At 41.8% G+C, this 12,641-nt stretch overlaps 7 protein-coding genes across 7 annotated transcripts; 5 read left to right on the top strand and 2 right to left on the bottom strand.

The window, feature by feature from the left end:
* Nucleotides 1-218: 218 nt before the first annotated feature.
* BDB00DRAFT_867574 (uncharacterized protein) lies at nucleotides 219-946 on the top strand (the record flags this gene model as incomplete). Its single annotated transcript, XM_053126360.1, has 3 exons — nucleotides 219-362; nucleotides 450-677; nucleotides 767-946. 3 exons carry the CDS (start codon nucleotides 219-221, stop codon nucleotides 944-946), a joined length of 552 nt encoding a protein of 183 aa, XP_052984688.1.
* A 2,540-nt stretch (nucleotides 947-3,486) lies between these two features.
* Nucleotides 3,487-3,750, top strand: BDB00DRAFT_800243 (uncharacterized protein). Its single transcript, XM_053121762.1, has one exon. It carries the CDS (start codon nucleotides 3,521-3,523, stop codon nucleotides 3,707-3,709), a length of 189 nt encoding a protein of 62 aa, XP_052984687.1. The 5' UTR covers nucleotides 3,487-3,520; the 3' UTR covers nucleotides 3,710-3,750.
* A 123-nt stretch (nucleotides 3,751-3,873) lies between these two features.
* On the top strand, nucleotides 3,874-5,181 carry BDB00DRAFT_447699 (uncharacterized protein). The gene is made up of 5 exons (XM_053117423.1): nucleotides 3,874-3,922; nucleotides 3,986-4,132; nucleotides 4,229-4,334; nucleotides 4,448-4,968; nucleotides 5,071-5,181. Exons 2-4 carry the CDS (start codon nucleotides 4,018-4,020, stop codon nucleotides 4,815-4,817), a joined length of 591 nt encoding a protein of 196 aa, XP_052984686.1. The 5' UTR covers nucleotides 3,874-3,922; nucleotides 3,986-4,017; the 3' UTR covers nucleotides 4,818-4,968; nucleotides 5,071-5,181.
* A 508-nt stretch (nucleotides 5,182-5,689) lies between these two features.
* On the top strand, nucleotides 5,690-6,097 carry BDB00DRAFT_800233 (uncharacterized protein). Its single transcript, XM_053121761.1, has 2 exons — nucleotides 5,690-5,921; nucleotides 6,044-6,097. Exon 1 carries the CDS (start codon nucleotides 5,700-5,702, stop codon nucleotides 5,895-5,897), a length of 198 nt encoding a protein of 65 aa, XP_052984685.1. The 5' UTR covers nucleotides 5,690-5,699; the 3' UTR covers nucleotides 5,898-5,921; nucleotides 6,044-6,097.
* Nucleotides 6,098-6,454: 357 nt separating this feature from the next.
* BDB00DRAFT_447619 (uncharacterized protein) lies at nucleotides 6,455-7,447 on the top strand. The gene is made up of 3 exons (XM_053117422.1): nucleotides 6,455-6,749; nucleotides 6,867-6,925; nucleotides 7,019-7,447. The coding sequence occupies exons 1-3, from the start codon at nucleotides 6,497-6,499 to the stop codon at nucleotides 7,217-7,219; spliced, it is 513 nt and encodes a 170-aa protein (XP_052984684.1). The 5' UTR covers nucleotides 6,455-6,496; the 3' UTR covers nucleotides 7,220-7,447.
* Nucleotides 7,448-8,415: 968 nt separating this feature from the next.
* On the bottom strand, nucleotides 8,416-9,628 carry BDB00DRAFT_867572 (uncharacterized protein; the record flags this gene model as incomplete). The annotated part of the gene is made up of 2 exons (XM_053126359.1): nucleotides 8,416-9,192; nucleotides 9,308-9,628. The coding sequence occupies 2 exons, from the start codon at nucleotides 9,626-9,628 to the stop codon at nucleotides 8,416-8,418; spliced, it is 1,098 nt and encodes a 365-aa protein (XP_052984683.1).
* Nucleotides 9,629-10,597: 969 nt separating this feature from the next.
* Nucleotides 10,598-12,573, bottom strand: BDB00DRAFT_800202 (pectin lyase fold/virulence factor). Its single transcript, XM_053121760.1, has 5 exons — nucleotides 11,922-12,573; nucleotides 11,544-11,821; nucleotides 11,271-11,421; nucleotides 10,974-11,162; nucleotides 10,598-10,886 (listed from the first exon to the last, which is right to left on the bottom strand). Exons 1-5 carry the CDS (start codon nucleotides 12,293-12,295, stop codon nucleotides 10,721-10,723), a joined length of 1,158 nt encoding a protein of 385 aa, XP_052984682.1. The 5' UTR covers nucleotides 12,296-12,573; the 3' UTR covers nucleotides 10,598-10,720.
* Between the last annotated feature and the right edge of the window lie 68 nt (nucleotides 12,574-12,641).

Here is a 12,641-nt window from a genome sequence, read left to right as displayed (position 1 = left end):
TAAGTGTGCATGGATCATGTGTCATCATTAGCAATAGTAATACACATCAACCAAGAAGCACTAAACAGGGAAAGAAGCGTATTTAGAAACAAGAATTAGACAGGTAGTATATCAGAGTCTTCAAAAAAGATAAACAGATATATTAAGTTTTTGTGTCTATGCTGATACAATAGCTTTAACCTCTTGATCCTTCGTCGTCAATTTAAACATTATCAACCATGCCGTTATGGGAAGCCCAAGATATCGCGATTTTGATACAACAAAAGCAGCAATATCCGCATGCGTCTTGGGAATATATTGCGCGAATAATTGGCAACCGCCACACACCTTCAGCCTGCAAGGCACGATATCGTCAATACAAGGTGAGTATGATATTTGAAAAACAGAAAGAGCTATTGCGGTATCGTGTATGTATTATAAATTTATCATAATATGTTGCATATTTCTAGCCACCGTTACCTTCTCATTGGACTCCAACTCAGCGATATTACCTTGCAAAGCTGCGCGCATCCAAACCCCCTTTATCATGGAACGAAATAACTTCGCGGGTGGATCATCCGCCAGAAGAATGTGAGGAGGTTTATCGTCACCAGATAAACCATAGAGAAATCGTTTATGCCAGAGGAGTTGTGGAAGGGGAAATTAAAAGAGCAGAGCAAATACAGCTTAAAATGGATGTAAGTAATCATCGTCTACTCTTACACTGACTATATAATAGAAGGTGATTAATAAATAAAAAGCTGGATAACTTAATATCTTTTTTTAGTTGCATCCTATTCGATGGGGTCCCATCGTAGGTGATCGGCGCAACAAGCATTGGACCCAAGGGGAGCTGGTTACTCTGATCCGCATGCGCTTGAGGGGTCATCATTTTGATGACATTGCTCAAGAATTGCACCGTACTAGCAATGGTGTATCATTCAAGTGGTACAGTTTTAAATACTGAGTCATCATGCTCGTATATGAATACTGTAGCATGAAGATACCACAAATAAAAACCAAAAATTTGCTGCTGTTTTATCTTGCATATACATAATTGTTTGCTCATACTCATAACGATTCCATACAATATGCTAAATTTCATGCTAAACTTATTACTAGCTAATAGTTTAATATGTTATATATACAGTTATCATATTGCTTGATACAAACATCTTACTCTATATTTCTTGTCGTCCCTCGTGTAGATAGCAGATCCAAGAATTCGTGAAAACAATGGAGCAACCATGGCAAACAGATTATTGACGTCCTCAACACAACATTCCCCGCTCTCAACCAGCTCTGTCAGTGTTCAAAACCAACAACAAGGTATAGAAAGATATTTTGAACACTTGGAGAAACGTATATAATGAACACTTTGGCTGGTGACGTTTGTCGTATTCCCGGGACTCCAATAACGAACTCCCCCATACAATCCTGCAATACACGTTGGTATTGTTCCATACTGTACATCAACTTTTGAAAAAGAACCGCACGCGTAATATTATCCTCTATCCTCTATAGTGTCCAAACATCGTCAAAAACTTTAGTCCACGAGAAAGCATACATATCTGATTACTGTAGACACAATCCTCTCAATCAGCATAATTAATTGTTTAAATTTAGAAGTAACAGCCTTCATCTTTAAATCACTGATATGTATGATTCTGCCAACACTCTCAAGGGCTTCTAAAGTCTCTTTTTATCACTTTCATTTTTCAGCATATCACGAGGCTTCTGATAATTGTTTGACTAGAGTGCAGCACGCTCCCCACCCGTAGTATTGCTAAGCGGGCAATCGTGGGTGGCATGTAATCCTAGCACGACTATCTTTCTTTCACATGCTCAAAAGGTGATATACACATGGGTTAATCATTTGCATAAAAGATATATCTTCTTGTTAATAGTCACCTGTGAGTATTAGCATCAATTATTTACAAGAATTTTCTTTTATAAAAGGTGCCTTTTCAAAGTCATAGTGCACTTGTGGTAAACCACACTACTTTGAGATTGATCCGGACAACTCATCCCACTCCGCCGTCTTTGTAACCATTAGAAAGCAGTAGAGAGAACACCACACACACAAATGACATAATTAGCGCCATATCAATAATCTCTCAAACATGGATCACAATCGAGAATAACTCAGAACCAACCATTGTATACACATTGTCCTATTCTCGAGTTAGTCAGCACTTCCTTTGAATCTAGCTTATATGAGTTGAGCGAAGTGTACCTGTCAAAGAGCTTTTTTTTTTGAATGAGCCAGGTGGAGGCTGAAATTTTATTGGTTGGTCACACGTTCAATGTCAAAGAGCAGATACCAATTCCAGCACAGACAAAGGTGAAATTCGCCAAACAAGGAGCACACTGATCAAGACAAAGATGACTCTTTACAATCGGAAGGCAACGTTCATTGTCATGACCGCCAAACTCAACCTTACCATTCCTCTTCATCTTTGAAACATCCGAAACCCGGCGTGCCCCGATCCATTCATCAGTTCATCCAAACGGAAGTCTTGACAGCATATCCAAGAGTATATAAAGGGTTGTTAATTCATTCAAAAAAAATCACCTCATATTTGACTCTCACAGTATTTCATATTGTCTTTTATTCAATCTCTTTTCTCTTATTATCTATTCACAACCCACGTTCATCACAGCACTCCTTCTCTCAAACAAGGTCTTCCTTTCTCCTTCTTACAACTTTCTCTCCAATAACTCTCTTTCTATCTTATCACTATTGTTTTATATACATAAAGCCTTGCACCTTTTTACTCAATACTAAAAATGGTGTCTATCAGTGTCGTGGACGACAGCGACACTGATATGACTATGGCATCAACCGACTCATTTGATACCGACAATATACTCGTCGATAATGACCCAACCACTGATGCTTTTTCGGAAGCGAGCGACGGTGCGGCTATGATGGATGTGGACGACGAAAATATTGGTTTTGACAACGTTAATGACTACTATGACGACCTGGATAACGACACTAGCTCGGACATTACATCATTTGCCGAGAATGAGTACTCCTATGACGAAATAGCGTACATGGAGCAAGAAGGAGCAGCAGGTACTGTTAATATTGTCTTTCCGCTTGTCTTCTGTATAAAATTTTTATGAGCATGTATATAGTAGACTTACTATGGTTGTATCTTTATATTATTTCCTACATAGAACCGGAGCCAGACTTCATTCGCGACACGTTTTACGGCCGCGCAAATACATGGCGATTAGCCAGTCGCAAATGCAAGTTGAGGGTAGCATTAAATGAAAATCGTGAGCTGTACAGGGTTCGTACACCATTTATAAAGCCGACACCAAGATCATTCATAATTATCTGGACAGAAAAGCTAAAACAATCTTATATTACCGCTAGGCTTACCTTCGTTCGTTAGCTGAGTGGTACCAAGTACTTCGCAGAGACGCCTTGAACTTGATTAATCTGCATGCTCTGCTTGCATACGAAAGCAACGGTGAGATACCCATGCCAGAATTAGACAATCAAACGTATTGGGCTACGGCATTTCGGATGGTGATCACCAATCCAACGCAAGAGGCACCTATACCGGCTCGCGTGAGAATAATTTCTGTTGCTTGGGATGAATTGTGCATAATATGTACTGTATGTCGCGGAGCATGCAACACTGACAAGTTTTTTACATTATTGACTTCAATAGACTCCAAACCGCTACGCCGTTCTACGCGATATCTTCAATAACCATTATCAGCCACAACGCCGGAATGCGGAAACAGGAGAAGGTATTAGATATACCGATATGACGTTTTGAAACTGGGTAAATGTAAAACAATGATAGATGTTTGATACTGACTTTCTTAACAGCGTTATACGATCTTCCTGTTCTTCGTCAAGACTTATCAATGTCCTTGTTGGCTCGATTAGCAGAGCTGTTTGCAGTAAAGGCTAAAACCAGTAAGTGTAGTGTACACGCAATTCTTACATGCTCTATGTATGATTGTTGAACTATAAAAATAGTTATTAACTGAGGAAATAAATTTGTAGATGCCATGAACCACCTATGCACCAACATTCCTGTCTTTCTCAAGCGTGTATGGGTCGCATATCTGAGTCATCTGCGCCATGAACATAACCTTACCTTTCGAATCAGCATCTCTAGCATGGGTAAACAAAAGAATGATTTACTTTTCTACTTAAATTGGTAATACTGGAGTGTTGAAAAATATCTCACCGCTATTTTTTATGGTGATCTGCTTATAGCAAAACAAATCTGTAATTTGATCACAACGCACAGAACTCATTTGACTCAGCGTTTAATTGAACGAATTCCAGCAGCAATCTTTACTGAGGTGCTTCAATATTTCAAGTAAGAAATTACACATAATTTCTTTTTAATTTGTTATGATGATTATATAGATACAACACATAGATAAACACACAGTTATAACTAAGACGGTGTTACTATTTCAACTTTTTTAGCCAACACACTGCACGATTCGAACAAGCATATGCCGGCGTGAATATCGCACGCATAGTACAGCGACCGTCCATATCTGGCCCTGCAATGCTAGTGAATTCGCTATCCTTTTATATCTGGCTGTCACTTGAAGCCCAGCCTTTCCAATTCTGTCCCAAGTGGACTCCACTGCCACTTGCCAGTCACCGCATTGGATTCATGCCGGTCGACCTTGAAACTATGTATTACATCGTACGCGAAGTGGACGAGCGAGACCCTGCACAAGTGCCAGATAATATTGTGGTAATGATATGCGTTTTTACTCTCTTTGTGTTTCCAGTTATTAAAAGATGTTATTTGTTTATTTACTGGCTTATTTCCATCGATGCATAAATCTAGAGACCAAATAACGTTCCTGGTCGTGGACGTTGCTTGTCATATCGTGTTTTCAGACAGCAAGATCCTGAGCTGCTTGAAGGCTTCTGGGAGTCGCTATTTAATATCGGTCACGTAGAGCCGCGACGTTGCCGATACGCAGTCGAAGGTAGATTCCGTATACATTTTGAATAGTCACAAAGTGGTATCTTTTGATAGTTATATCTAAACTCATCTATCTCATATACATTTATAAATATAATGTGCCCAGGTCAAGGTGTTGTGCCCCCAGAAGACCGCGAGCTCAAACTCTTCAATAACACATTCGAAACGGATGGTGTCGCCATTGTGTTCCATTTTCGCAGGCCTGTGACAACGCGGCGTGGAGGTTGGTAGTACCCTCATAGCATGCAATATTAAAAGTATGTATTTAGTCATGACGACATCTCATAAATCTATTGTTAGAGTATATGCCTTCTAGCTCCAACCAAGTTAAACGTTTTCCTCGTGAAATTGACGTCACACAGTGGAGAAGAGGAATGTATCATCTCTCCAAAGAGCCAGATGGTCTTGATGCAGAGCGGCTTCACAATTTTCGAACAGTGTTCATAGACCCAGGTATATATCTAATCATTCTCAAAATATGTAACGGTATCTAAGTAGATATTCTGTATATTATTTTAGGCATCCGGTCTCTGGTCACTGCTGTAGACACTCTTGAGCCGCTCGAAACACCTGAAGCGAGAGCAGAGCACGTATATCAGCTAAATAACAGAACATACCAGTGAGTACTGCGTGCAGTATATTTACTTTTAGCAAGTATGAGCGTGTGTCCGCGCTTTTTACATCTGATGCCAACATGTTTGATTTTGTACATAACCCTTTTTCAGGTTCCAGTCCATGTTCAAGTGGGCGCTCCAAAAGGAAAACAAAAATCGAGCACGCTATGCTCATGTCGAGCGACAGGCTCATCCGGATCGAGATATCCCGGAGATACAGGAGGTGTATGATATGTTGAGAGGACATCCGGCTTCAGCGCCTACCTCGGAAGGTTTCCGAAATTACATCAGAATGTTGAGTGGCGTGCACAGACAGTAAGTTACTCAGCTATGTCGATATATACTGGAACACCGTGATCATCATTTTGGCATGAGTATTCACTCTAGTTTTTTTTTTTTTTTGAAAAAAAATAGCATCCATGAACAATTTAACAAACATTTCTTTCACCGGGAAACGTTACTCACTCTTTTTTCTGCGCGCAAAAGCGCATTGGAGAATCTTGCCAACAGATTGATAGGGTTGGATCACCGTGACGATGTAAGTATCTTTCTGTGTATGAGTACTTCTTTGATAAGTCGCAAAAGCTAATATGGTTGCTTCAAGGTACCTCTCCCTTTCTTCAATAAGGCCTCCAAACGCGAACGCAAAGCTCACCGCCGCCGGTTTCGCCGACCGCGCCGCGCACATGCAGGATTCAGAGTGGAAGACAATTGTATTGTAGCATATGGTGATGGAAGGTTTAAGCCCTCCTTCAAAGGATTTGAACCTATTCCTGTTGAGGTAAATAAGAAAATTTATCTGGCAGACGTGGTGGAACGTTAATTAGTGACGAATGAAGCGAGTGTCCTTGCTATGAATTGACGCCTCTATTATAAATAACTTTGTAGACGTTCCGGGCGGTTCTAGCAAGACGTGTAATGGTCATGCTCATCGATGAGTATCGAACCAGTGTTGTGTGCAGTGCTTGCGATGCGAACACGCGTCAATTTCGAGACCGTCCAGGAAGTGTTCAAGTGTGTCGCGAGCACACAAAGCGGAGAATTCGTCGGATCCGCGAACGTGCTGAAGACGATGGACACAGGAACAATGCCCGACGGCAGCTCTGGTGTGTGGATGACGACGGCCATAACCTTTGGCCAACATCGACTTGCAACGACCGTCAAAACGCTGGTACGTAATATAGGCTTTGTTACTTTCTATCGTGTATACAAGATGTTTGTAAAACAGTGAGAGAGCTTCAATAGCTAATATTAATGGTTGTAATAATATACCAAAACTTATTTCCAGCTGGTTCCCAATTATCCGTGTATCCATTGAAGTTCTGCGATCATTGTCCTGTACCTACTGTAAGTAGCTAGTATTTGATTGTTTTATTACATCAGTGCCTTGATAATGCATCATGCGACTTGCGCATAAGCTCACATTATCTATACATATAGTTGTGGGACCGTGATAATAATGCTGCCCGAAACATTGGTCGTATCTTCATGCAATACGTCCAAACTGGTAATTTGAGATCGCGACCACCGTCGATGCGTCGTCCCGCTGGAGAAAATGTGTTAGACGATGCCCACGACGACGAGTTTGAAGAGGAGGAGGAAGACGAAGAAGAGCAGGCCTTGGCGCCTGTCATGGAGTGAGTGGAGGGCCACTCCAACGAGATACAAATTGGGGGGAGGTAAGTATCTTATTCCATACTCGTTTCTTTACTTTTGTAACAGCTGTCTAACTTTTGTTTCTTTTCATGCATACGCTTTAATACACTTCTTTCCTTCTTTCTGTTGCATTTATTCTCCGCTTCTTATTTCTAATTTTTCTTGATGAATAAAAGACCCCCAGGTAGTTGACCAGGAGATAGATAGTAGATACGTATCAGACTACAGGTTCACTAAGGCTATCTCTCTGCCTAATGGCACTTTGCTTATGCCTATTTATGCATACCTGCAAGCAATACCAAGTTGTCACACGGAGTGTTTTGCTTGGAGCAGGCAGTAATTCATAACCACTACTGCAACCACTTGTGTTTTATAAGTAAGTACGACTATCAATGTGTTGGTTGCGACAACCATAGGTTCTGGATGCATACACAGACTGTATGAAGTACATGAGTACATATTATTACTGCGATGGTATGTAACTAGTAGTATAATCACCTATCATCGTTTCACGTGGTTACAAATTCGTATACTGGGCCTTTGTGCGCCACAGCACGAACTTGATCAACTTCAAGGTGTGAGAGCACAATAATAATGAATGTTATGTAGCAACCGACGACATTCCTAAGTTATGCAATATTTAGACGTGATTCAAATATAGAGGGGTTAACAAATTTATTTGCATATGCTAATCCAAAGACTAGCAGAAACGGAAAGAGAAAAAAAAATCATACAGCGCAAATGGAAAGGAAAAGAAGAAAAAACAAAGATAGTGACAAAGCAAGGAAAAAGATGATGATGATGAAGATGAAGGGGCAGAGGGAAGATAGTGGATAAGAAGAAGAGGGGGATTTACAATTGAGAGAAGAAGAAAGAAACAACAAAGGGAGTTCCGTGGGGTATGTGTGCGTGCCATTTCAGTGACAGCTTGACTCGACCGTAGAGAGAAAGAAGGTGGGGGTGAGGGAGCAAAGAGAAATGCACAGCATTGACTGACTAGTTTTTGTGTAAGTGCGAGCGCTGGAGTGTGACTGGAGTGTTTATAACGTTGTGAGCATGTGGCACGCGGTGAAGGGCTGTGTGTTGGTGTTGCTTGACGATGGTGAAAGACAAGATGGGTAATAGTAGAAGTAGCAGTAGTAGTACTAGTAGTAGGGATAGGAAGCGGAGGAGGGAGAAAATCAATTAGGAGCTGGCTCTTTGCCCTTGCGTGAAGATGATGGCGAGAGAGCGCGCATAAATGATTTTCTTGATGATGATGATGATGATGATGGAATCGGTGTTCGGTAGTCGCCAATCGACTTTTTGTTGTTCAAGATCATCTTTTTCCTTGGATGCAGCTTGTCGTTGTTGTCTTCTGTTGTTTCATCCAGCGGTAACTCCTGCAGGGGCGCACGTCTTACTGGTGATAACGGTGTGGATGAGATAGTGGATGATGATGTTGAAGAAGAGGAGCGGGAGGAGCTGCTGCTATTACTGCAAGCCCATGATCGAGTCTTTCCACGCTTTGTGCTGCTGTTGCTTGAACTTGTTGGTGGCAGGTTTTCGTTATCCGTAAGTTCGCTGCTACTGCTGTTGTTGTTGCTGTTGTTGTTATCCTTGCCATCATCGACATAGTAGTAGCTTTCGTTTATCACAAGATCATCGTCATGCTCGTCACTGTCTTCGAATACTTGGTTCACCCATGAGAAGGTGGGGTCATAGTGTCCGTCGTCGTCATCGTCGTCCAAATTGTCGTCATGCAGTTGTAGTTGTGGCTGTTGCTGCACTACCAAGGGATTATCCCCAAATCCTTGAGGGGTAGGCATCTTCACATTCATATCAAATATGGAATCCAAAGTAAACTGTTCTGGAGACGAGGACGGTGAATGTTCTGGCGAAGAGTAGGCTCTCAATAGGTCCTCTTCGTCTTCTTCCGATTCGTCTTCATCCGAGTGAAAGAGCATCCCTGAGCCATGCTATTCGATAATCATGATGATTGATTAGTTTTACGCTCTTTGTTTTTCTTTATCTCTCTTTATACGCATGTACATAAACAATCAACCCTATTATAAATCTCCTTTTCATACGTACCATATCCTTTTGTAACCGGTCAAAGCTGATTTTCTCTCCACCCACCACCATGGACAAGTTGGGATGACTCTGTGTATCTTGTTCACCTGCAAACGCACGTTTTAACTTGGTGTTGAAATCGGTTGCGGGTCGTTGGTTATAAGAGAAGAAGCGTGTTCGACCGTTGTTTTCTGTGGTAGACTGTGATGCCAGAGTAAGGTTTGACATTCTGGTGCATGGTGTGAATGTAAGACGGCTCGTAGGTGTAGGTTCGTCGTAATCTTCCGTTGGTTCAGCGTAGAGTGAGGACATTTGTGGTTTTGCGCCTTTGGTGGTGGCCATTGTAGTCGAAGGTGTTATGTATGTGTATATGAGAAAGATTGGTGAGTATTGTTGGAAATTTGAGGAATTCGAGCTAAAGGGAAAAAAGAGACGACAGGTGGGGGGCTCTTTTCCCCCCTCCTCTTGGACCGGAATCTAAAAGAAAAAAAAAATCGCCAAAACGCGCTCCAAATTAGGAAATTGGCAAGCAAACGCGCGCCTATAGGTAAAAAAACCAAAAAAGACGTGTTTTCGACACACAACACGCGCACTTTTCGTAGGGAGTGGTGTTTTTGATGCGTCTTATAATCATATTCGCTTCTGGGACCGCGTTTGATACTACTGATTTTGAAAGTAAGACCACCAAAGAGGGTGGCAGAAAAAAAATTGTATTGTTCTTAATAAAAAGATACAAACATACATTCTATGGAGTCTATAATTACTATATTCAGTTATAACAGACTATAAACATGTAGAAGCAAGAACGAGAAGGATAGGAAAAAACCAGTTCAGCGAGTGTTGAAGTAAAAGAAAAATAAGTGGTAGCGCACGCCGACCGCGAAAAGCTTTTGTAGCTCGTAGAATCTCAAGTCAGCTAGCCAATCACGTTCATCTACGCGCGTGTGTCGTGTTGAAACTCCCTTGAAGCGCTTGCGAGCTGTCACACAACAGTGGTAATATGTAAACCCGGAATATCGGCCAATGTGGCCCTGGATCAGCCATATTACATATGTATACATGCGTTGCAAATCATCCGTGTTTGCTTTGCATGATTGTGTTTATCTTTTGCATAATCAATTGTTCTCCCACACGCATATGAAATTCAGGGGCAACTGTGTCTTTGACGCGCGGAACGTTGACAACGACGTGTTAAGAAGAAGTAACACCTCTGCAAGAGATGAAGCGTCGGCCGTTAATAGTATATAATAGCACTTATACAGTACGCGATAAACTAAGGAGCTCAACAGGAAAAACCATTCAAGACGTATGCTTAAAAGTAGGTTTATTCAATAAAGTGTTTAGCACTTTTATAGTAAAGGGTGAAAGAAGGTAAAAGGTGCACATTTCCTCTCGTTACTATAGGTCGTAGTATTAACTGATGTTGTGGTTTTTTCAGTTGCAGTAAGAGATATCATCGGATCCATTGAGGTTGACACACACATTGTCAGTAGTTTTAGAGCTGGGCTCTACGTTGATATTCGTGATGGTGAAATCTTTGCAAGGGGTGTCGGTTGAGCAGTCGACGCTGAGGACGGGGTACTTGTGCTCCGAAGCCGATCTAGATAGAATATTAGATAAGATATGGTTACCAGTGTATAAGAAGAATACCATATCTATATAATAAAAAGCAAGTCTTTAATCTTACCCATAAATGTTGTTGATAGTCACATCGCTGATGGTAAGCGAATGAGAATCTTGGCCAGTGCAGTACTCCATCTGGTTGTTGTCACAGTAATGGGTGGTGATGATGATCGGATTATCGACGTTATCCAGGTTAATGTCGTCGAATACAATACCGGTAACCGAACCCTTGCCACCGGGCCAAGTCTTGATTCTGTGTTTTGATTAGAACAAATCAATGATGTGAGTACTCTCTTTATCTTTATTGATGATGTTGTATGGAGCTTATACATTTTGAGATTGTGAGAGACAAATCACTTACCTGACACCGTTCTGGCAGTCGTGGCAAGCGTTCGAGATAAACTTGAGGTCGGACACTTCGTCAGTTTCGGAGCTGTCCTTGCCAAGGGAGCCAACGCTGAAACCGTGGCTTCCAGTGCAATCCAAGTTAGTGACAGTCAGATTCTTGGCACCTAATAGTACAATAACAGTAGTGGTAACAATCATATTAGTACAAGAGGATATAACCATCACTACAGTGAGTGGGAATACCAGCTTATATATCATATGTAAAAATGAAACCATCATGCATTACCTCCATTGACTGCGATACAATCATCTCCGTTTACAATGGTGGAAGACTGGATGACAACACCGGTCGAATCAGAAACATCGAACGCGTCAGTGTTGTGGGCATCCTTTTCTTCGTCGTCCGACACAGTGTTAATGTTGAGGTGTTCAAAGACAACGTTCTCACAGTTGTTGACGCTAAAGTGGGAGCGAGGAGCCTTGACAATGCTGAAGCCGCCAAAGTACGAGTTGGAAGCTCTGGGCTTGAAAAGAGGAGGTGCTTTACGATTGACAGCATCGTACCTGAATACAATGTATGTTCATGCACATGGAAATAAGTTATCGCGACATGACATGTTTTCCATAGAGAGAAAGATCGTCTGTTATCGAACTAGAAACATACCATCCTTGACCGTTGCCGTTGATAGTGCCAGGACCGCTAAAGTGGATATTGTCACCACGAAGGTAGATAAAGGCCTTCTCATCTTCGTACTTGGTGTTGTACTTTGGCAGGTTGAGGGTGCCTTGGAAGTCGACAGTGATGTCTTGAAGATCTTCAATGTAAATGACGGTCTCCATGTTATATTCGGCATCCTTGGGAAATTTGACAGTGCCACCGTTGTTGCAGTTCGTAAAGGCCTTGACAATGTTGGGCGTGTCATCACCACCACCCGTGCTCTCGATAGTGCACGTAGTAGCGCGTCGTGCGGGAGCGGCAAATGCAGGAGCAGATGCGAAGAGCAAGGCGATACCGGCAGTGATATGGAACAGCTTCATTTGTTTGCGTATAGTGATAGAGGGGAAGGAATGGGTTGGGAAAGAGGTAATTCGGCTTGTTGAATAATTTCACTTCCTACATCGCCTTCTCCCACTCCTTTTATAAGAAAATCCTCTCGCTGGCGGTCGGTTACGACGACGGTGATGGGGTGTCAACGATAATTGTGATCAAGCAATGATAACTGCTACTACTGCTATGACTATTACTAGAGCGACAATTACCACGGGCAACACGGCGTAAAGGATGAATAATCCCGACGTAAAAATCCGCATCCACTACTACATAGGAGGGGCAAGGCTTTATTAATTAGCAGTTATTTTTATTAAATCACATTTCTGCTCAGTG

This window comes from Zychaea mexicana (genome assembly GCF_025766255.1).
Source record: "Zychaea mexicana strain RSA 1403 chromosome Unknown BDB00scaffold_5, whole genome shotgun sequence".
NCBI classification, from domain to species: domain Eukaryota; kingdom Fungi; phylum Mucoromycota; class Mucoromycetes; order Mucorales; family Lichtheimiaceae; genus Zychaea; species Zychaea mexicana.
Note: the sequence above shows the minus strand (reverse complement) of the source record. Positions and strands in the feature narration are given on the sequence as shown.

Excerpts from the sequence above, each read along its gene's own strand:
- BDB00DRAFT_800243 (XM_053121762.1), top strand. The coding sequence starts at position 3,521 with ATGGTGATCACCAATCCAACGCAAGAGGCACCTATACCGGCTCGCGTG.
- BDB00DRAFT_447699 (XM_053117423.1), top strand. The coding sequence starts at position 4,018 with ATGAACCACCTATGCACCAACATTCCTGTCTTTCTCAAGCGTGTATGG. Across the intron at positions 4,133-4,228 it reads AATCAGCATCTCTAGCATGG|CAAAACAAATCTGTAATTTG; the intron begins GTAAACAAAAGA and ends ATCTGCTTATAG. Across the intron at positions 4,335-4,447 it reads GAGGTGCTTCAATATTTCAA|CCAACACACTGCACGATTCG; the intron begins GTAAGAAATTAC and ends CAACTTTTTTAG.
- BDB00DRAFT_800233 (XM_053121761.1), top strand. The coding sequence starts at position 5,700 with ATGTTCAAGTGGGCGCTCCAAAAGGAAAACAAAAATCGAGCACGCTAT.
- BDB00DRAFT_447619 (XM_053117422.1), top strand. The coding sequence starts at position 6,497 with ATGGTCATGCTCATCGATGAGTATCGAACCAGTGTTGTGTGCAGTGCT. Across the intron at positions 6,750-6,866 it reads CAACGACCGTCAAAACGCTG|CTGGTTCCCAATTATCCGTG; the intron begins GTACGTAATATA and ends ACTTATTTCCAG. Across the intron at positions 6,926-7,018 it reads ATCATTGTCCTGTACCTACT|TTGTGGGACCGTGATAATAA; the intron begins GTAAGTAGCTAG and ends CTATACATATAG.
- BDB00DRAFT_800202 (XM_053121760.1), bottom strand. The coding sequence starts at position 12,295 with ATGAAGCTGTTCCATATCACTGCCGGTATCGCCTTGCTCTTCGCATCT. Across the intron at positions 11,822-11,921 it reads AACGGCAACGGTCAAGGATG|GTACGATGCTGTCAATCGTA; the intron begins GTATGTTTCTAG and ends CATTGTATTCAG. Across the intron at positions 11,422-11,543 it reads TTGTATCGCAGTCAATGGAG|GTGCCAAGAATCTGACTGTC; the intron begins GTAATGCATGAT and ends TTGTACTATTAG.